This window comes from Lissotriton helveticus, chromosome 4_2, assembly GCF_964261635.1.
Source record: "Lissotriton helveticus chromosome 4_2, aLisHel1.1, whole genome shotgun sequence".
Lineage (NCBI taxonomy): Eukaryota > Metazoa > Chordata > Amphibia > Caudata > Salamandridae > Lissotriton > Lissotriton helveticus.
This window is the reverse complement of record NC_136064.1, coordinates 115804908-115828993: the sequence shown is the minus strand read 5'-3', so window position 1 is coordinate 115828993 and position 24086 is coordinate 115804908. Positions and strand designations below refer to the sequence as shown.

Sequence of the window (24086 nt, the reverse complement as noted above, 5' to 3'; positions counted from 1 at the left end):
AGTGGGAGTCAGGTCAAAAGGTCAAAGCTAGGTTACTGTGACTGAGCAGAGCTCATAGAGACTCTGTATCAAACGACGTGCGGAAGATATGGTGGCTCTGCAGGGGAAGAGTGTCTCTGGGTCTCTGCTCTATTTGGCTGAAGTTTGAATGCTTTAAAAGGAGGTCAATAGGTTAGCAATTTTTATTGTTTCCAATGGGTTTTCTAAGACCTATTTATTAGCATTGCTTTCATATTTCTGTTACAGTGGGACTCCCAGCATGACGAGGGGGAAGATTCAAGCATGTGCATCTATGAAATATATCAATACTGGCGAACCACAGTGTACAGGTGAGTAACTTTATTTGTATACCTTCAAAAGAATAGGCACTCATTCGTGCCACCCCTGAGGGGGAGATGTTCCTTCAGAGGTGTTAGATAGGTATACGGTAGAAGCTATCATTACCACATGAATTATACATGTACTCAGCAGCATAAAACGTCTTTCACGTGAGAAGCTGGTGCTACTCAGACAGCAAACAGGACTTTATCTGGTAAACAGCATGAAACATATGAGAAGTTTGGTATATGGTATGATTTGTTATCACTCTTTGCCCAGATGTCTTTAGGCTGGTAGCACTGTGGATGTGATAGAGTGTTTTAAAAAGATTAAAAATAAACAATCCCAATGCACTCGTAGTCTTAGGAGAGAAAATGTAATGTGGAATGGAATGACCCTGCAGGTACAGGATGCTAGCAGAATGCCGCAAGTTTGTAAAGCAAGCCTTTGTTATTCTGTTTATATCAGTCCCATAATCATGCCTCTGACTGGCACAGCATCGGAGCCACGTAAGAAGCAAAACTGTGAAAAGGTGAACAATATAGGATGATATCACTTAAAGAAATGTTTTTAACAGCATACCAATGATATCATTTAAATGTTTTTTTTTTAAACTTGCAGATCAATGTCTTTCTCTCTAATAGCCAGTAACAGTACACGATATGTGGTACCACAATGGGTTTAACCTTTGACCTTCATGTGCAGACTTGATTAATGGAAGGTGAAAGACGCCCCAGTAGGGAGATGTATCAATGTGTAGGACTTCTTCATGGCCTTTCAAGACATGGCCATGCCAGTCCTGGTATTCATTCACTGCCCAGGCTCTCTATGGAAAGGCTGAGTGCTCTTAAACCAATGTTCATCCCCACTAAGGAGATTTATCAATGCGTCTGCATTTCATAGAAGCTTGTTTAGCATTGCACAGGCTGCAACACTAGCTTCACAATGCCCATTGTTTGTTCTCTTGTTCTTGGAAGGCACCAATAGCTAATACTCCACTTTTGGGGAATGGGTGTTGTCTGTGGAACCTACCATAGACAGGAACACTGATGCACCTACCCCACTTTAAGAAGTGCCTGTCTGTGATGTTTTCAGCCTGTCTTTCACATATTTTTAAGTTGCTAAGGCTAAAAAATGTAAGTTCTCTCTTTCTTGTGATCTTTGATCCGGGTGCTTATATACTCCCTTTGTTTTATAATGACATGTGATTCCACTGAAAGTCTCAAGTTGAAATTCCTTGGTAGATGAATCTATGATTTACAGATCATATATAGTAGGAAAGTAAGATTTTCTTTTATGGTCACACCCACTTTTTGCCGGTGTCATAACTGTTCACTGCCTAGTCTGACTGGGATCCTGCTAATCAGGACCCCAGTCACTGTGCTTTCTCCCTAAATTGGCTATGGTGAGACACTGGAACCATTCAACTTGGCTACTGGGGTACTCTGGTAACTCCCTAGTATATAATACTGAGGTGCATAGGGCATGTGTACCCCAAGGGTCCCCTGTGGGTTGCAGCATGTATTATGCCACCCACGAGGGACCTTCCAAACTCTGACTACAGGCCTGCCATTGCAGCCTGTGTGAGTTGGTGCGTGCACCTTTCACAAAAGATACACGTTTCCTTGAAACCTTCTAGCAGGCCTTTCAGTACCAAAGGCAGGGTGCTCGGTTATGAGTGTGAGGGTGGCCCTGCATGAGCAGGCCACCCCTAAAAACCCTGGTGTCCATTCTCTGAGCTTTGTAAGTGAACCAGACATTACGATATAGAGTGGCCATGCGTCATTATGCAATGCCCATCTCTAAACTAGCTGGAACGAACCTGGGCATGTTTAGGGGATGTTGGAATCATATCCCAACACTGTTTCCAGTGTTGGAGGTATGATTCCATCCACTGGTCCCAAAATGGCAGTTCATTCTGGACTGTTCCAATGAGGCACAGGGTCAAGACTGATTTGCAAATGGCTGGAACTAAACTGGGGTGTTATGGTGAGCAAAAGAACAATGGATTTAACCCAGATCTATTGACTGGGGGTGAATGTTTGATTTGCTCTGCATTCCATCTATCATCTGTGTGCCTTTTTCTTTCTTGCCCTAAGAGCACCAGGTATGCCCCAACGTGGGTCCCAGCCTCACAGTGCCACTGGATTCAAGATAGCCTGGCTGATGACGGGTGATGCCCCGAAACCGATCCCAGGATGTTTGTTTCCGGTCCAGGGAGGACCTGGCTTGGCAGTTTGGTCTGGACTGTTCCCATGAGGCACAGGGTCAACACTGAGTTGCATATGACTGGGTCTAAACTGGAGTGGTAGGCTGAGCAAAGGAGTGTTGAACTTAACCCAAATCTATTGACTGGGGGTGAATGGTTGATTTGCTTTGTATTCCGTCCAACATCTGAGTGTCTGTTTCCATATGGTAGGGCCCCTCCGGGGAGCCCTCCATGCTCCCGGGACCGATCTTACAGAGCCTAACAGCAACCCAGGGCTGCTGCCTACTCTCAACTTACTTCTACCCTCCTCCTGCTGGGCCAAGCTGAGCAGGGTAAAGTAGGACAATATCTTGCCTGTCGCAGGAAGGTGTGACCACCTCCCAGACAGCATTTAATGTATAAGGCCGGGGAGGGGGCGCTTGCCTGTGCCACATATTCTGCTGAAAGAGCACATTTGGGTCCATCCTTGCATACTCCAGTAAAAACCAGATATAGGAGGCGTTGGCTCCTCGCTCTGGCACAAATCTGGACAGAGGACGTGGGAGTATCCTCCCTACTATCCAATCCCTAGTCTGTGAGAGACACCTGAATCGTCCCAAAACTCACCATAGGATACTTAAGGTCTTACCAGTGGGTGGGTCCCTAGATTCATTGTGGGATTCGATTCTGATCAAACTTCACTTCTCCTTCGACCGTCTGGGCACTCTGGACTCCACTGTACTTTGCTCTGGGCACCGAGACTGCAACCGGGCAGACCCCTGCTTCTCTTGGCTTCCTAGTCCTGCACATCCACACCAACGTCCATGCCCATGCTCTGTACAGGTCCTTCTAAGGCCCCTGGACATCAAAAACAACTGAAGGAATCTCCCCTGGAGTCAAGGAGCCACTGCCCTTCATCTGCAGGCACCACAACACAAACAACCTATGTGCCGATCCTGGGCTCCCACAAGTTCCACAAGGCTCAGTAACAAAGGTGGTGGTCTGGCACTCCCTCGAGTCCTGAACTGTCCTCTCATCAAGTTGAGGTCAGTAACCCTCGCCTGGGTCTCTACTATCAAAGCCCTGTACACCGCATTGCTGCATCGCTTCAGTTGTCCCAACCGACTTGTGCCAACAGAGTCGGACGCATCGAAAGGTTTTGTCAATGAGTCTATCCCTACTATTACTAATCTGCACCAATGCAGTTGGTTGGAACTGACAGACTCTGTCATCTTTAGCATCACGGTAGCTCAGGAACAGCTACAGACTCGGTGCTACAGTGCTTGAAGCTCCTCATCATCTTTTACCTGCCTCCGTAAACTCGAGGGGCCTTTGTCTTCATGCCTCCTGGTCACCCCTGAGTGCCATAGACTCTGTCCCCTCTGTTTTCAGGTACTCTTTGACCCAAACTCACGTCTGGGTTCCAGCAGACTCTTTTCATCCTATGGTAGTAAGACTGCAACCACGAAGCACCCATTGAGTAGTATTGAGTATGCAGTCAAGTATCCTCTTTGCACACGGCCATCGTGGAGTTCCTAGACTCTCACCAGGGTGGTGCCTTAGATCCCCGACCCTTCTACACCACCGGGGTACAGTCTCGACTTAGGTCATGGTTTGCATTCTCCCATTTTGATATTTGGTCTGGTCTCCCCTTGTGGACCACTGTGCATTGGTGCTACATACTGACCCATGTCCAAAGTATTGTGTGCATTGTGTATACATCTGGGAGGAAATACCGTAAACTGTTAGTGAGTGATTGTAATAAATATCAATTTTTTTATAAGTACACTGTGTGGTTCTTTTTCAATTGCCCTATACTAAAAGGTCAGATACTGGTAAACTGAGCTGCTTTGCACGCCTCCTAGATTAAACCTGAAAGCTGCTCTCCACAGCTAACACTTAGAGAGCTTTCTACAGTTGTCGAAACCACTACAATCACCATAAGGGTCGCCCGGGTTTGTGGAGGGTGATACACTTACATAAGTGGGCACCATATACTAACCTGGCTTCTCACATATATGTATTTGCTTTTATTAATAAACCATTTCAGGCTTCAACTGGTGTGTGCAGAGATTTTCTTTCACTGTCCAGTATGTGGAAAATGCTTTCTTAAACTTTGTTCTTGGGGCCTTGTCTATTTAGGTTTCAGAAGAATCCGAAGCTGACTTTTTAGCCTGTAATTTTGCATTTCTGCCATATTATTGCTCTGGTTGCTCTTTGTCTGCTGCTTTTTGACATTAAATGATGCTTTGACTTTGTTTTCATCTTTTTCAGTAGCGTTTAAGCGGTTGTGTTACTTTTAGTGCCAATTAGCATTTGCATCACTTTCTACATGCAAATAAAGTGAAGAAGCATGAGATTGTGGTACAGCTGGAACTGACCCATAATAACAATTGATGGACAGAATGCAGAACAATGTCATACATTCACCCCAATACAGTGATCTGGGCCTAAATCCATTGTTTTTTTGCTCTCCATGCCATTCCAGTTGGGACCCAGCCATATGCAAATCAGTCTTGACCCTGCGCCCTATGGGAACAGTCCACCCGAACTGCCAGGCAAGGTCCTCCCTGGACTGGAAACAAGCATCTTAGAACCGGTTTTGGGCTATCAGCCCTCATCAGCCAGGATAGCTTGACTCCAGTGGCATGGAGAGCACGGGACCCACGTCTGGGCATACCCAGCCCACTCTGGGTGACAAATGCAAAAAGAACAATTGATGGACAGAATGCAGAACAATGTCATACATTCACCCCAGCACAGACATCTGGGCCTAAATCCATAGTTGTTTTGCCCACCATGCCATTCCAGTTTGGACCCAGCCACATGCAAATCAGTCTTAACCCTGCGCCCTATGGGAACATCGAGTCTGAACTGTCAGGCCAGGTCCTCCCTGGACTGGAAACAAGCATCCTAGGACCGGTTTCGGGCGATAATTGTAATAATTGTCTTCCAATATCATATACTCATAGAGGATGTAAAGGTACCCAATGACAAATCTAGAAGGTATGAACCCCTTCGCATTCCTCTAGAGGATCACATATTTGTTTAATTTGTGATTTATTGATATACTTTATATCTAAAACATAAATGAAAACATGTTTTGAATTTCACTATTGCTTGAATTTGTTTAAAAAATATTTTAGCTTCTAATTATTGTGATGAAGCCTTAGGGACCATCGCTGTTCACAGAGAACAGGAACGGAGTGGTCTCCGTACCTACTTGTCATTTTTAACACCAGTAGCTCTATCGCTCACAAATGCGAGACCACTTCAATAGTGGCTGCACCTCTTTCTTCAGAGATTGAACACTGTATTAAGGTTATAGTGAGTAACATTGAAAGAAAGGGGCGTGGCCAGCATTAAAGTGAAAGCACGTATTGGGTGCTTTCACCCAAAGAGAAAAAATCAATAATTAGGAAAGCTTCTGTAGCGCAGCTCATAAAGTGAAAGTGCCTGCCCTGTTGAATAAATATACGCAGCCTCTAAAGTGAAGGCAGACTGCGCCATAGATTAAATCATTAATAGTGAATGCTGGCCGCACTGTGATTTAAATTTAGATGTTTCTAATAATATAAAAGCATGTGGCGTGCTGCGATGGCATGAGTGGAATAGGGCAAGGTCATTAAAGAAAACAGTGCTCACCAACTACGTAACGTAGACCGCGTAACATCACAAATTAAAAGTCCAGTCGTTATGGGAGGTTTCAAATGCAGACACTTGGTACCAAGGAGTAACACTAACCCTATTCACAAATAAAAAATAACAATTTCACAAGGACAGTAACATGAGCCACTTATTATGATTGGGGGAAATGGGCGGAGCTTCTATGCTATACCTCAATGCAGAATGTCTCGTACGACAGCGCATGCGCTGCCCAGGCTCGAACGAACAAGTGACCTAAATCACCTTGAACAGTGTTAATAAAATGAGATTTGGGAAATCAATCATTTTAGGCACTCAGTTTGAATAGGCCTAAAGTTCATCACAGCCACTGGAAGATCTGAGTGGTGTCATATTCACTACATGGCAAAGGGCTATTTCAGGACTGAATGATTGACAGGAGGGATACTGGACTGATGCTATTTTAAGGTTGTTTATGGGGTAATCTGATCAATGACAGGCATGTTGTACAATGACAGGCATGTTGTAATATGAAGCCTTTGTACTTATTGGCTCAAAATTGAAACCAGGTCAGTGAGTTGGGGGTGCTTGCCTCTTGGATCATAGAGTAGTAGACAAGCTTGAGAGCAGACTGAAGACCAGCCAAAGGGAATGGCCAAGAGATAAGTGTTGATCCATCAAAACCTATATCACATGTGAGCGCCTGCTCGGCCTTAAGCCAAGAAATGAAGAATGGACACTTACAAGCAGAAGGATAGAAATATCAGGGCTGTGCTTTCCATGTCTTAGAGATGGGCAGTCCAATAATGGTCATGTGAGGGAGGTGAACAAGCATAGATTGTGTGGTTGATTACGATGCCGTTCGGAAAGGCTACAAAAAGGATTTGGGTCTGGAGAATTGGATTCGAAAACTGTCTTACCGACCGATTCGGAAAGCTTTCTGAACGACCAATTACGATGCTCAGAAAGCATTCACACTTTCCCACTCATTTCCGAATCCGAAGTGGACGGCATTTGGAAAGTCTTAGTCATTCGTATGTGTCTGCGGGCCGTGTTTCAGAACAACTCGGAAGCTTTCTGAATGATGTATTACAATGTCAGATTCGGACAGCCAAATCAGCTGTTGGAACCTGAATTTGGGGACCCTAAGCAGCTCTCGTTTACCCGGGGCCTTCCAAATAAGGCCTATAAGCGTAACCATGAGTCCTCTCTTTCCAACCATGCATGGTGTGGTAGGAACTAAGGGGTGCCCTCCATAGGATGAAGGATTTCCTCCAACCACCCCTCTCTTCAATGGGAGCCTGTGTATTCAGTCGAAACACAGGCTTTCATGGAAGTAAATGGGAGTCCGACCGAATGGTATCCGTAAGCATCGCAATCGGTTGGTCAGACTTCCCAAAGCCGATTCGGTCGGAAACAATTCCGAGACTAATTCGGTCAGAATGCTTTCCGGCGAACATCGTAATGGACTCCTAAGTGTGATCGCCTGTCATAAAATGGGCACCACTGACCTAATTTCAGCTTCCTGAGAGGTCTGCAAAGGGTAGCAAGTGTGAAGATAGTTTTCTTTTTCTCTAGCCCAATATCCCTCACGTTCATGTCTCCATTTATGCTTCCATTGCTTCCTTGTTCTTCACAACCTGTTCACACTTTCACAGTGACCTTTCTCCTCTCATTCAGCCACTTCACCATCCTCCACTCACAGTGACAGGTCTGTTACTGGTGACCACATGTCTACATTTTCCACTGTTTGAATGTCTTCCCTTGGTGGTACCACTGCTTGCTTGATTGGCACTGACATTTCCTACTCAATCATGAACCTCCCCCTTGTGCTTTCACTCCTCTTTCTTGTTAAATCAAGTTTATCACTCACAGGTGCTTCTCTTTCGCTTCCACGCATTGTGCCCCTCTTGACCCCATATCCTCAAGCAATGCTCCTCACATTTTTTTACTCCACTCAAAAGATGTTAGATGACTGATTTGGTCTACTGTACCTCATTGATCTCAACCAGTTCAGAATCATCATTTGTACTAAAATCCGTGACACGCAAGCGTTCTTCGTTGGTTTGCCCTCGCTGGAGGCTCATTTTTCTCATTTTCTCTGATGTTTTACTTAGTCTTTCATCAATGCTTTGTCTTTCTCTCTCCATTTCTTGCTCAATCTTTCTCAACCTCTCCTGACGTTCCTGTTGTCGCTTCTCTTCCTCCATCTGTTTTTGTTTTGCCTCTTCTTGCTGTTTTCTTTGCGCCTCCGCCTCCAGCTGCTTCTTCTTTGCTTCCTCTTGTTCTCTCTTGAGCTGATCTACTGCTAATTTTCCTGAAAATGTAATCAAAAAAATTATAAGTACAGATGGCAGGACATGGTGACATTACAATATCCTGTAAATAGTTGAGAAGTTTCTATGGCATGGCAGAGTTTATGTTTTCATGCTAAGTGTTGCTGACTCTCCCAAACTATACAATTACTATAAAATTCAATTAAGCCCATATTGTGCACCATTTGTACGTCTTGCCCCGTGAGGCATGATATTTCATTTCTCTTATCTGCAGGTTGATGGTAAGCACCTCCTTGTTTGAGGGCTGGTGGTACTCAAGAGATCGGTTTCTTTAAATGGCTTTGGATTTTCACAAACTGTTTTAATTAATGCAACTTCCTCATATACTTCGTGCTGCACATGGTGGAAAACCTAAGCTGTCTTCCTTGGTGGACATGCGTCAGAATATAGAATGTTACAACCCATACTAAAACATTGCCTGCTATTACAAAGCGGTCGTTACTATGATTGCGTTCTTATTATGTGATACATTTACATTGCAAGTGATTCCACCAACTTGTACTATGGGCCGTGCTGGACTTAGGAATAGTATTAATTAATATTTTTACTCCTGTTTGCTCAACAGTAGGGAACATTTTAGAATTTATTTCCAATACCGGAGTGTCCCCTAGTGCAAGTCGTCGTAATGACTTCTAATGTAAACGCATTGCGTACTAACAATGCAGTTGTTGTAACAACTCCGTTGAAATGGTAGCGCGATGTGATGACAGCATGGTAAACGCGTTTTCTCTATTTCTCATTCCTCTCTAGATTTAGAATTGGTTACTGCAAGTGTCTTAGTGCAAAGTTCTAAGCTCATTCAGCCATATTGATGGTGACCTGTGTGGCTCAAGGGCGAAGAACACTGTCCAGGTTTGGCTCCAGACCCATTTCCATAGCACCCTCAGCTAATTGACGAGCCACTTGGGCCAGTGTTTAATGAAGATATTTTGAGTTTGAGTGAGTTCTTGATGGCTGTCAAGCTCAGATTCAGATCCAATAGTGGAAGTTGTATTACTTTGATAATGTCTTCTAGCTCCATGGAAGAAGTAAGTGACTTTGGTAAAAGAAAAAGTGATGAAATAGATTAGGTCCAAGTGGCTTTCCTTTTATTAAAGAAATCAGTATACTTTTCCACTCTTCAGTCTGTGCTGATGCCAGCTGTTCTCCGTCCAGGAGGGTAGAAGAGATGGTGTGAAGAGGGTTTGAGACTACATGAATGGCATCAAGGATCTGAGGCGCCAGTGACAGACCTCCAGAACCTGACGTGGTGTGCTTGTCATATTGCATGACCCTTTGGGGTCAGGGTTCCATTGCGTTTGACTGGAGTGATTTTTGAGATCTTGTGGGCCTTTGATATGTCTGGGACATCTGTGGCTTGCTTCCCCCAAGGTCCCAATTTCATCCTGTGTCAACTTCTGTTCCGGTCTTCCCTGGTCTCCTAAGGTCTCTAGAGATCTGTCGGAAATTACATTTCAGACATGTGCAGTTTTATATTCATACTGCAGGTGCACAGTTATTAATCCTAGCAGCAAGAACAAACAAATAAAGGCAATTCTATCGCTCTTGCTAATTAGTTTTAGCTTCACCAATTACACTTTAGAGTCTTTCTTCTTTTTTGCAGCGCGCCCTCATCACACAAGTTCTGGACCTTTCTCGTCGGAAGGATTTTAGTATATCCTAGGTAGTGCAGGAATAAAACATCCCTGAGCTCATGTGAGACTAGGTCCCCCCTCTGAGAGGAGAATCCCAGATGATGAAACATGCTACCTAAGGTGGGTGAGGGATTTTGTCCTGAAAGGGTTTTCTCCTCAATCCACTAGAGATTACCTCTACTGTTTTCCTATGCCTGTACATGCACTCCAGACCCAAGGGTTTATTTATTCTTTTTTTGAAGGATACAGCTTACCAGGACTGTGGTAGACCATCACTTGATAGAGATTTGATTCCTGCTCTGTCAATTGTGATGGGAGCCTGTGCTAAATGTCTGTAGGAATTAACAGTCTCTGATGCAATTGAAACAGAGGAATTTAGAAAGTCAAAGTGTGCAGGGGTCGAACTGCCAGCCAACAGCTGGGGGCATAATCTGCAGTAATTAAGCTTCCACATAGAATAGTGATAAAGTTCTGTAAGAAGTTGGGTTATTGATTGAGGGGAGTGGTAGCCCCACCCAGACAACAATATCCCTGTTAGCCCCATCAGAATCTTTACCGGAACCATGGTAGAGATCAATTACAACAAAAGTAACAGGAGCAGCTACATCGCTTATCTCGATAACAGCAGAGAAAAGTTTGAGGGCCGGAATCAATGAGCTTCACCATGTTGCAGCGCAACCAACATCCTGAAATCGACGGATCATACTAAAGATTCAATCACCCCAGCGCGATTGGAAAACATGTCGACTACACTACCCCTACGGTTCGGGGTCACAGGAGACTCGCATCAGGGTCTACAGGCTGATTCCCCACAGCGTTCCCCCCTACATCAAATTGGTGACCAGTGGGAACGAGATACAAGATAAGGCTTCCAGCTGGACCCAGAGATCTAGGTAGTGGGACATCCTGAGGATGGGATCTCCGCCAGCTGGCGAGATGGCCATGTTGGTGGACCGACTGCGGTGATTTGGAGTTGCAGTGCTGGGCTGGCGTGCATTGCTACCACCTCGACATAGCCGCGCCAGCTCTTGGCAGTTCTCACCATCATGCAAGGCACGAAGAGGAGCTAGAGAGCCCAACATCTCAAGTAACCATGCATGCATATCACCCGGGAAGCTGGACTAGGCAGAGCCGTTTCAGTGTGCAGAGGTGCTCGGGACCGGCGTGTCTTTAAGATTTGGGAAGAGACACAGGTTTTGGCGCCTCCCCCACCCTGCTAGTGAACAACCATGAGAAAAGGACACTGAGGGACCTATTAATCAGGTTAGTCAATGCATGCAACATAAATGCAGACAAGACTGCATGTTCTGCATATAACTTGTGCATCATTTGGAAGCGAGGCTTTTGATCAATGGGCCCAGGTGTGACTCCCATCCATCAGTACTGATATCACTATGCACACACTGAAACGATACGAGGAGCCCAGAGAGGTACTCTTGATTCTGGGGCACATTGGTTTTCAACAAACTGACCGGCAAAAGCTGGAAACCCATCTTAGAAGCAAAATTCTTGGAAAAGTACTTCAGTGCCTCTACAAACCACTCAAAACGACCGCAATAGCTCTGAACAGCGGTAAAGGATTAGCTAATCAGGGTTTGAATAAGTAAGAAAGAAACATAGGACTTCCCCATAGGATTCTTTACTTGGGAAATAAAGAAAGGACCAATCTCTACTGTTCTGGTAGACATAAATAAAGGACCACACCCTAAGAGGACACTTAATGGAAAGTGAAAGGGGACTACATTGCAAGAATAGGTCTAGAAAGGAAACAGGGCGGACATCATGGACTGGTACATTCTAAATGGATGGACTTCCAAAGAACACAGACAACATCCTCATATCCTAACCCAACATTTGCAAAGGTGAGAGTTCCCTACATCGGACCTATCGTCATCTCCTCCCTAAGGTGCAAACCAGCGCATGTACCCCACACGGTTTCTCCCCCTATTACGAGCTTAATCCAACATTATGGAGCGCACAGGCAGCCACACATATTCCATTAAATACCCCCTAACCTTACATAAAAGCAGCTAGAGAATTTAAACATAACATTCGGAAAGCGCACCCTGAAACCCCAATCCCAGGTAACTACTTCTCAAGTAACCAAGGGCATATTATGAATGACATCATCGTCTATACTAAAAGAAAAGCTCCATGGAGAAAAGCCTTTCTCACTCTATTCACGGTTACCACAAGGAGGAAAACAGCGCACGGACTCACGCTATCTATCATCCCCTCCCCATTATACAAAGCAGCAGCTACAATCACTATTCATCATGATGGAATCATCCTTATGCAATCATCAGACCGTAACCTAAACCTTTTAAACAATATCTTTCCTCGCATCAAGGAGCAAGTTACAAGAACAAACCCCACCCCCTAGCCAATCACAATTACCAACTCCCGATCTGATTCCACATTAATGCAGGATTCCAAGCTGTCTCCCCCATGCATATACCCACCATAGACCTAACCGATGCCTGGGCTAACAGCAACAAATACCACCCTAAACCCCACTCGCGCCCTAACACTATAACCACTCTCACGGCCCCTCTCACTCCCCATACTCCTACTACCCCTCACCCCACCGTACCTCCCCCACCAGCTCCTGGCACCAATACTCCCACTGTCCCACTCACTACCCTCAACCAATCCATCATACTTCCTCAAGGCGCCACTCCTCTCCCCAATTCGTATTCCTCCCCCAACACCAATAATAATCACACAGGTTCAACCACACATATAACCCGTACCTCCCATCACCTTAACTTCGCAACCATCACCTCCATCACCACTTCTTCAACCACAGTCCCTTACACAACCCACATTCGGACCACACCACACCCGGCCTTTGCACTCCCCCTCTCCATAGATAACCACACAATAAGACCTCAACACAAAGTTAACCACACAGAAAGATCTTATCACAGAGATCCAACATATGAATCCCCCTCAAAAGCCATACTAGACATAGCCACACCTCCCTTTCTCACAACCCATCCATTAAATAAGGAAATGCTCACTCCAAACACTTGACTAGACGAGATATTACTATCTCTTCAACAAGTCAAAGCTGACATACAAACGCTACACAATTTGATTCTTCAGCAACCCAAGCTCAAGAACCCCAAATCTGACTTCAGAACATACCCACACTTCAAAAGTGTGAATCACACCCACCCACGACACGCAATGTCCCAAAATCAGGAGCCCCAAAGTTGGAGTACCAGGCCTCAACCCAACTCCCCAGCGTGCCCAATCAGGATAAAACCCCCTATCATCTAACAAACTATTCTCCCTACTCAGCTCTTACGAACTATCACACCTCTCACCTAACACTGGGCACACAGATAATTCATATATGGATTCCCTTATCCAATATATCCCTATCAACACCCACAGAGCGACAAGACACTTGTCCAGAGGCATAGTTGAAAACAACCTCACAAGAATCCCTCCCACACTCAAACCCACTACAGCACCCAACAAAATGCGGCTAAAATGCGTGCTCCTAATTTGCAGGTCAGAACATAGACATGCAATCGATATAGCGGACCTTTTACTCGCTAACAAACCAGACATCATAATCCTGACTGAAACATGGCTGAAGGATTCATCTACACCCATCTTGTATATACTAGTACACCCCAACTATGACATTTCCAGACTAGACAGAACTGACAGGCCGGATGGGGGGATCGCTTGCATATATCAGAGCAATCTAACAGTTAGTAACTCTAATGCCCTTTTATTATCCTCCTGTGAATACCTTGGTTTAAACATCTCTAGTAATATTAAACAAATCGGTGCACTTCACAAATTCTACCACCCTCCAGGAGAGAACCACTCATTCATAGAACACCTCATGGATATTCTAGCTACAAATGACAGCCAACAAATTATGCAAGATTCTTGGGTAACTTCAACCTACACTGGAAGGACTAGAACAACCCAGTGGTCAATAGCCTAAAAGCCTTCCTCTCAGACCTTAATCTTTACCAAATCTGTAACAACCCCACACACGACAAAGGCTCAACCCTCGATCTAATAATCGCCAAAGCTGACTCCATTCAGCTTGACCCAATCCTCCCCTGTGATTGGTCAGACCATCACATCATTACATTTCATGTCAGGGAATCAGTCAAATAACTTTCAACACAGCCCCAGAGAACAAAGAACTAGAAGAGAAATCTAAAAAACCTTGGTTCCGACCTACTCGCAAGCTCTAATCATAAAATCTTACAGCACCCGGAAGACTTAACAAATGTACAAGGCTTGACCAAACACTACTTCCATTCTATGAACAGCTTATTAGACAAAATATCTCCTTTACAACTTAAAAGAGTCACCACAAAGGACTCAAAACCCTGGTTTGATGATAGATGTAATGAAGACAGGTGATCTCTATGATCAATTGAACGACGGTAGAGATCTGCACCTTCAGCTGTCCACCTCAAGCTTCTAAGAACCACCAGAAACTCTTAGTTTAGAAAGATCAGATGATCTGAAACCAACTTCTTCAGTAAACAACTTGACCTAGCCAAGAACCATCCCAAAAAACGATTCGAGTTAATCAAAGCCCAAACCAAGAGTGTACCCAACAACCCCAAGGCTACCACTGACACCCTATCCAACTGTGAGGATTTTGCCTTCTTTTTCATCTTGAAGTCAGAAACCATAAAAACCAACCTGCTCAACGACATTCTTTCCCTTCCTTCCCAGCAAAAGATCTCCCCATTGCCCCCAACGGATGCCCCAGCCATAGGCTCCACAAAATTCAATCTAAAAAATAACGCATCCTGGTCCTCCTTCTACACTTACAGTGAGGACAGTATACTAAAAATACTAACCACCTTAATCCCTCCAGTCACTTCACAGACCCACTCCCGGCTAACTACCTAAAAGACTTCTTTCCACTGGTATTACCTATCTGGACCAAGATTATAAATATCTCCCTCCAACAAGGAACCATTTCAGAAATCCTGAAAACAGATCAGGTATCCCCTATCCTAAAGAAGCCAACAGCCGACCCAGCAGACTTAATTAACTATTGCCCGATATCCAATATCCCCACTCTAGCCAAGCTCTTGGAAAAATGTGTTCACATGCAACTTATTGAACAATTCAAACTGCTCAATCAGTATCAATCCGGCTTTCGGGCAGGTCACAGTACGGAAGCAGCCATGACCGGCATAATAAACGACGTACTAAAAATTCTTGATCAAAACAAAGCTTGCTTATTAATCTTACTCGACCTGTCATCAGCATTCGACACTGTCAAACACAACAACTTGCTCGAGCTCCTCAGATACAGAATGGGATTATCTGGATCTGTACTTACCTTGCTCATATCTTTCCACCAAAATGGATCTCAAAGATTCAAGGTCAATCAATTCTTGTCCAACCATGTGCCAGTCTTGTTAGGAGTACTACGAGGCTCTTCCCTCTCACCCACACTTTTCAACCTATTCATGGAGCCACTCACTGAACTTTTCAGTCCCTCCAATGCTGACAATTCCAACCTATATATCACGATACCCTCACTTTAGGACATCAAATCTCTCAACTCAACACTAAAAAAACTCAAATATGGTTGGCCGAAAACCATTTGGAACTGAACTCTCTCAAAACAGAATTCCACCTATTCGCCCCCCCCCCCCCATTAAATCTCACATCATCCTTGATTGGATGAAGCACCAAACAGCACGCAATGGGTAACCTCTTGTTGTCGAATCAGCGAAATCGCTGGGTGTAACACTGGAGAGAGATGTAAAGATGCGAAAACATATCAACGCCGAGACAAAAGGAGCAAATTTCCACATAAACACCCTGAGAAGACAGAAACCCTTCTTATCAGAAAATTACTTCACACAAGCTGTTCAAGGCCTAGTAATCCCAAGAGTGAACTACTTGAAGGTAGCCCTCTGCGGCCTCCCAGATCGACGACAGCCCCACTTAGAGCCTTTATCAGCCCCACTTAGAGCCTTTATCAAATCAGCTGCGAGACTCATCACTGGTTCAAAAAGAAACTCACATCTCTCCAGACCTTTGAGCCCTCCACTGGCTACTGTTCGAGGCTAGAATTCATCTAAAAATTGCTTGAATGACACACAAGGCCTTACATCATGAAACCCCATGCTACCTAGCTCAGAAACTGGTTCTCTCCTCTGGTAATAGAGCCTCCACAAGCTCCAGGAATTTTCTACTGAGACCACAACGATTTGCCAAAAAGAAAACTTGCAACCGGTCCTTCTCTGGAATGAATCCCAGGATCTGCTTTGCTCTGCCCTCTGAAACAAGACTGAACCCTTCCACGGCCTCATTTAAAAAAGAAGTGAAAGCGATTCTCATGGCCAAATTCCCTTGATTTATTTACTTATTACTGTAATATAATTACTACTCTGTATTCTTGAGCAACTTGTACTGGAATCACCTATATTAATTTTTTTTATGCCTGTACCTGTTTCAGTCATATGCCATGTAAAGCGCTCTGATACCCGCAAGTATCAGAGCGCTTTACATGGCATATGACTGAAACTGAAACTGACTTGTTTGCGCTATATAAAACCTTCAAATAAATAAATAAACAGCAATTCCTGTGAGGGTGGACCACAAAAGTTGACGAACCAATGAATAACCCTCTGGGAGCTTAGCAAAAACAGTCAGTTTTAACTTGGAGGAGATGTGAAAAACATTTATGCAGCCCACAAACAGTAATAAAGTCAAAAAATAAATCAAGAAAAATTCCAAAGCAATGTGGACTTGGGTAAAGTCAAAAGTTAAGGCTGACCATGATGATCAGGTTGGATACAAGGAGTGGGTTGGGCCTGGTCTCAGCTTACCTTTTGATTTAAATACTACTTAAAGAAAAGTCAAGGAGAAGGTAGACTCCAGCGGGGCAAGGCAGTAGGCTCTATTAGAGGAGGAGTGGTATCACCCGGGAGTGCTGTACAAAGTTTCTGAGAAGTCTTCGACAAGGGCGGGAAAAATCTCAGAGCTGGTGAAGGCGGATTTCTGACCAAAGAGGTTGTCATTGTTTTTAGAGAGAGCCTGTCACTGTTGAGCCGAGTGAAGATTTTTACATTCGAACTTAAACAAGTTTTTGGAAGTAAAAAACCTCCAGCGGAACGAAGCTGCAAGCTGTAGCTGAAGAGAGCTCAAAGAGGCCGATACAGTTGCTTGAAGGTCTGGCTGAACAGAATTTGCTGCAGCGCCGAAGAACATAACTGGAGCTACCACAAAATTAGGCTGACCACTGATGCCCCATAGATGATCAGCTGGCAGGTCTGCCCCCTCTATTGGTTCTTCTGTCACTTTTTGGTTACATTTTTCCAAAGTCCCCAAGTTTTAGGGTTAGGCAGGGTCAGCACCACTAACATCCCTTCCAAGGGTCCAGGAGCTGGTGTTTACTACTTGCCAAGCTAGGACATACTCCAGCAGAAGTCAGGTGCAGGGTTAAAGGTCTATGGAGCTTGTTATGTCCCTCTAGCTCAGATAGGAGGACAGCTAACTAGCCGCGGAGTCACTCTGTTAGACCTGCATTAAAGTAGATGGTTAGCTTTTTCTACAAGCAGCAAGGCAGGCCTCAGGCAGCACAGCAGTCCTCTGGGGGGCGGTGCAGGCCTTAATCAGCAGGGAAGTCCTTGTTAGCAGCTGTTCAGTCCCCTGGGGTACAAGTCAGTCCTTTTGAAGACTTCCACAGGTCCAAGAGTGTAATAAAGATGTTCAGAAGGCCAAATAATAATACCTGGTGACAGCCTTTGAATGAGGGAATTTCCTGTGCTAGCCCCACATCTGGTTCTCGAAATATCTTCCCTTCCACTGCCAAGGCTCAAAAAAGTTTTAGTAAAAAGATTCCTTTCTTTGTATACTGGAAACAGTGCTTTGAAATGCAAGTGGGGGAAAACGGCTCCAACCCAGCCATCCTGGCAGAAGGACCCATGGTGCCAACATTTAGTCCCTTTTGTCTGACTGTCAGGAAGGAATGCTCAAAGTCCTACAGCTGAGCATGTCATGATTTGATTTATATATTTATAAAGCGTGTGATTGCCCAGAGGCGTCTTGGCGTGAAGTTCGAAGCGCATCGGAGTACTGCTGAGTTCAAATACTGACTAGCAGAGGAAGAGCCAAGTTTTTACTGCTTTTCTAAAAGACAAAAGGGAAGGGCTGCTTTTTATTGTGATAGGGAGAAGGTTCCAAGTCGTGCCTGTCCGCAACAGAAAGCTTCTCCCTCCCCATATCACCTGTTTTCATTTAGGTACTTGTAAAAGTTTTGCCTGAGCAGATCTCAGGCTTCTTGTTGGTTCCTACCATTTCAGGTGTGTTCTCATGAACTCTGGTCCTGAGCCATGAAGGGCCTTATAGGCCAGACATAACGTTTTTAACCTGATCCTTTTTTCCACCGGTAACCAGTGGAGGTCCTTAGTCTGTGAGAGACTGGCTCAGTTCTGGGAATATCCAGCACCAACCTTGCTGCTTCATTCTGTAGACGCTGGAATTTGTTAGGTGTTGGCCTTGACTACCTGCGTACAAATCATTACCGTAATCCCATCTTGACATGGCCAGTGCCGAAATTAATGTTTTAAGTGAGTCATAGGGAATAAAAGGGTGTATTCTGATCATTTTTAAAATGTACCAGATAGTTGAAGACAGTTTATTTATCTAGTCGTTAAAAGTCAGTTTGTCATCAAATATGACTCCCAGATTTTTTACTTTGTCCACTGGGACTGGGCAATCACCCAGACTGGCAGGCCACCATTTAGGAGACCAATAATCTGCATCTGGTCCTAGTAGCATCTCTTCTGTTTTATCACCATTCAGTTTCAAGCAGTTAAGCTGCATCCATTAAAGCGGTCGGCTGTTTCATCCACCTCGCTAGACACCAACACCACTATTTGGGTGTCGTCGGCATACGAAACCGGCAAAAACCCACACTGCCTGATGATCACTGCCAAGGGAGCAACATACATATTAAAAAGTGTGGGACTCAAGGAGGATCCCTGAGGCACTCCACAAGGCGACCTGAAGGATTTGGCTGCAAAATAGCCCAATTTAACTGAAAATGTACTGTCCTTTAACCCCTTGCCTGCTTCTGTTAGCAGTTGGCCGACGGCAGCACTACCTCGATAGTGCTGCCGTCGGCCGTTGGCCGACGCAGCCCGCCCATTTTGTGGAAGTGCTGCACTGCCGCAAAATCACAGCCGCAGGAAAGGGGTTAAAAAAGATGCCTTTAACGTGAGTGCAGGGTCTTGAACCCCCAGTTCTACTAGACAGGCATGAAGTAGCTCATTCACGGTGTTGAAGGCCGCCAATAGATCCAATAGGAGCAGGGCAGCCTTCCCTCCTGCGTCTAGTATACTCCTGAGTCCCTATGCTGCCATGACCAAAGCTGTCTCTGTTCCATGCTCCTCCCTGAACCCATACTGTGATTGGTCCAAAAGGTTTCTGGAGGCTATGAACTCTGACAGTTGTTTATTAAGTAGTTTTTCCAACACCTTGGCTGTGAAAGGAATTCTCGAGATTGGATGGTAACTGCTAGGTTCTTTTGAGTCTTATTTACATTATTTTTAAAGTGGGAGGACTGATCCTGTTTTCCAAGCATCTGGAAAGGGGTAAGACAACTGTAGGAGAGTAGGATATGCTACTATGGTTACTACCACTTTTTGCTGGTGTTTCACAGTTTTTTTTACTTTAGTCCGGCTGGGGCTCTGCTATTCAGGATGACAGCCTAGCTGCTTCCTCTCTAAATTGATTGCATCTACTTTAGGTACACTCCAGATTGGTTACTGGGTTACCCTTGTGAGTCCCTAGTATATGGTACATTGGGTACTAAGGGCATAGGTGCCCCAGAGGCCTTCCATGTATTATGCCACCTCTGGGAACCCTTCCAAATTGGACCACAGGTCTGCTACTGCACCCTTGGTAAGGGGGTGCATGCACACCTTACTAAGATATAGGCTACCTATATCTAACTTTAAACACTGACACATATAAATGTATAAGTCACTCTGATGGCAGCCTTATCAATCCTGAAGGCAGAGTGCTTGGTTTTGTGTGAGAGGGTGCCCGTGCATGAACAGGACCCCTCTGCAGCTTTCAGAATCTATTCTCTGACGCTGTTCTGTGATGCAGCCAGACCATATACTCTTAAGTGCATTATAACCTCGCGGTAAATACTAACTTTGGAATGGCTACATGGAAACATGTCGTGTTTGGTGTCAAACACTTTGAAATCCTACCCCTGCCAGTTCTGGTGGGGGTGAGAAGAGATGTACACACCTACCTGACCGGTAATAGTTTAAAAGAGTTCCTGCATCACTAAATGGATGCTGCAGCCACAGACAAGAGTCTGACCTCCTGCTGCTGGGCGAAACTCCGACAGGGGAGGCCTGGACAATAGGTTTCCTGTCACAGGGAGGTGTACGCCCCTCCCAGACAGGCTTTAGTGTATTGGGGCTGGGTGGGTGCCTTCATAAATGCTTTTCAGACAGTGCTGGGGGCACACTTGGTGTCCCTGTGCATGCCCCAGTTCAAACCAGTTGCAGGGGCAATCACCCCCAGCTCTGGAGCGAAAGTGGACAAAGGGAAAGGGGGGTAGCCACCCCCTTCCTGGATCTTCCCATAGGTGGGTCCCCAGAGTATGTCCAACCCTCTTACTTAGTATAAGTATGGAAACCCCGTCCTACGGACTTCAGATTACACCTGGATGAAACTCTGCAACATATATCCTGGAATTTTGACATTTTACATCGACTAGAAGACAGAAGAATCCCCCTGGGGGTCAAGAATGACTCCCCTGTTCAAATAGGCACTAAAGAAGCATCTTGCCGGTCTGTGTTTCCAACGCTCCAGCCAGAGCCCAATAGATTTGTTACTCAGTAAATGGAATTCCAGACTTGTCAGAGGCTGACACGAGATCCCAGCAAAGGTGAGACCGCTGCCCTAACGAGTGACGTAGGACCAGAACTCCTGGACATTTGCAAGTGCATTGACTTCCTGAGCTTTCCCAAAGTTGTGCTTTGGGCTACTTGTAGTCCAAGCCCCGAGCACCATCTGCACTGAAGATTGTCGGCCTACACTCCACGAGTGTTCCGTGAGTCCGCTTCTAGCATTTCTGCTTGAGGCCCCTTTGCGATCCCTGGTCCGTCAACTGGTGGGTCTCCACGAAGGTAACTCTTTTGTATCTTGGGCTTCCCTGATTGTTCCAGACGTGCCCTGACTCCCCTCCAAAGGTTTAGTCCCTCAGACCTTGCTGGTCTGCACCAAATCCAAACTCTGCTTTCTGCTTGGGCTGCTGTTGCCAAGGCTTGTTGGGACCAATCCGGAAACCAACACTGCAGCACTCAATATTCTTTGTGGGACAGCTCAAATCCAGTTTATGGTCATCCTCGATGCCTCCTGGTCCTTGTGGCTGAAGAGTCAAGCTCCCCCTTCTTCACCTGAAATCACCGACTTCAGTTGGCATCTTCTCATCGCCTACCTGGTTACTGGCAGGTGACCCAGACTCTGTCCCCTCTGCTTTCAGGTTCTTCAGATCTCCAATCCACCCTTGGACCCACCCAGACACTTTCCACTTGGTCGCCTGCAGCACTTTTCAGCAGCTCGCCATTGAAATTGACATCGAAACCCGACACGAAAAGACACCTATGCACCCGGCTTCCCTGGGTGAGGTGACTCAAGAACTCGAATGCTCCCAAGGATGTTGGCTTTAGAACCTCCTAGTTCTAAAACGGTTTGTTCCAAGTCCTCTTCTAAGTGACCTTAATCTGTAATTTTCCAACCGCGACTTTCCCGATAGAAGTTAATGGTGATTCGCTGCTGTGTTTAGACACTGTTCGCGTCCCCAGTGGGTCCCCTGTGTCACTACCTTGGGTGTTTCCTGGTGGCCACAGCAGTTCTAAAGTCATTAGGCCTTTTACCTATGTCAGTTGCGGTTCTTATACTACTTTCTTAATATATAGTTTGGGACGCCCCTAGGGCTCGACGTACAATGTGCTAATTTACTGTGTGCTAATAAAGAGTTCTCTGATTGTGCTTTTGCCTCTAGCCTTATAAAGAGACTAGAGGGATGTGTTTAGAATAAATACATATATTTTATATATATATATGGTATGACTCTTGTTGGAACCGGAGGTCTCTGGTTGGCACAGGTATGCACTTGGGACAAGCAGGGACCCCTCAGCTCCACGTCAGGGCAAGGGAACTACTCCTTTGAATAACCCCTGCTCACCTTCTAGGTAGTGTGGCACGAGCAGACAAGGCTAATCCTCAGGGTGATAGTAAGTTAAGCATTTATGATCACACACAGTAAACCCACTGACCCACCACAAATGGACACCAGTCGTGTAGTTGTATCAAAAATACGTATACTTTATATAAAAGATAGATTCAAGCAGGATTATCACAAGACCATATAACATGTAACTATTCAAGGCCAACAGATGGTACTTAGGCAAGCTTTAGTCTTTAAATGTTCGTTGTTCGGCAAGGTACGATGACAGGGAAATAAGAATGTTGCGGACCCTGGATCCGATATGAACTCGGGACGGAGTTCACGTGTACCTTGCTTGTGGAAGTCCGAGGCGTTTCAGGCGCGGCTGGTGAGGGTGGACTCCGAACGAGGCCGACGGTTCTCCAGAGGATCTCTCCGGTTCAGGTCCCCCTCGAGGTGCGAGGTGGAGGAGCAGGACTGTGGAGGGTTGTGGCGATCCGGGGTCAATGCAGCTCACGGGGCGTGGTGCCGTTCAGGCCTGCGGGGCGTACTACTTCTTAGCACGCTGGGTCATACACATGGTTCTGTGAGGGGCGTCACGTTCTATGGCAGACGGGTGCAACACCAGGCTTCCGGTACCACAGTATGGGGAGGCCTTTCTTGAGGTGCGGCACGGGTCTTGGTATGCAGGAAGGCAAAGCGAGACAGTCGGGTACGTTACGACGTAAGGACCGTCCGAGGCTATGGAATGCGCTCCGTGCAGATTCCGGCGGGAGAAGATGAGAGGTGCACAACGCGCTCCGTTAGCCGCGAGGTGACAGGAGAGCGGGCGGCCCGGCAAAGAAGCGGAGAGCGACTCAGGGATGAGCTGGCTCTCTACGGCGGGGCGACCAGGCTCCGAGCTGTCACGACCTGGGAGGGGCCGAAGGCACCCGAGTCACAACTCCGGCGAGGGAATAAGAACTAAGGCTCAACAGCAGACGGGCACAAGTAGATAGAACCCAATGCTCCTGGGGTTCCGTTCAGGGGGCAAGCTCTCGATCAAGCCCTTGGAGATCATTTCAGGCACAAGCTACGAAGTCCTTTCTGGTCCTTTCCTCTCCGTTCTCAGCAAGGCACCACTGTAGGCCAGTCTTACAGGATTCAGACCGGTTTCCGTCCTTCAGCTTCTCTTGGTCCTTCTAGTCAGGCAGAGGTTCGTCGTGGTCGAAACTGGATCTGATTTGTAAGGAGCGGAGCTCCTATATTTATACTGTGATTCTTTTGTCTTTGCAGGCCAGGGGGCTTGAGCCTAGTTCAACCCGGTTCTGGAGTACTCTGTTTACAGGAAGCTGCCGTCTTCTTTCAGAGTGCGGGCAGGGACATCAGATGCTCCACAGGGGGGTGGAGCCAGCATTGTGGTGGTGGAACACAACCGTACTCAGAGTCAAGGACTACTACGCCCACCCATCCTGGTGCAAGCACCCTATTCACCACCTGGGGGTCCCACTGTCCCCGGGAATCTCCCAGCCCTGTCACTCACACAAACCCAGACAACAGATACACATCCTGGCAGAGGCGGGCTAAATAGTTAGGGGCACAAAGGCTATCTTTCTAAAAGTAGCATTTGCAAACACAGGATATTAAAATAAACCTTATGAAAGGAAGTATTTTATTATTCTGAGTTCAGGCATACTAAACTCGACATGCTACCGTGTTCCCTGAGTCTGCCGGGACTATAGCGTGTAATAGTTCCGACAGCTCATCTTGGCCTAAGAGAACCGGTAGCCCTTCCA

The 24086-nt window shown here is 45.8% G+C and overlaps 1 protein-coding gene across 1 annotated transcript in view; it reads right to left on the bottom strand.

Annotated features, from left to right (window-relative positions):
• LOC144752249 (uncharacterized) overlaps window positions 1–24086 on the bottom strand; it is a 124477-nt gene that overhangs the window by 50152 nt on the left and 50239 nt on the right. The window contains exon 3 of the mRNA XM_078640255.1: window positions 8125–8447. Within this exon, the coding sequence (XP_078496381.1) occupies window positions 8125–8447 (323 nt within the window). The remainder of the gene's footprint in view (window positions 1–8124; window positions 8448–24086) is intronic.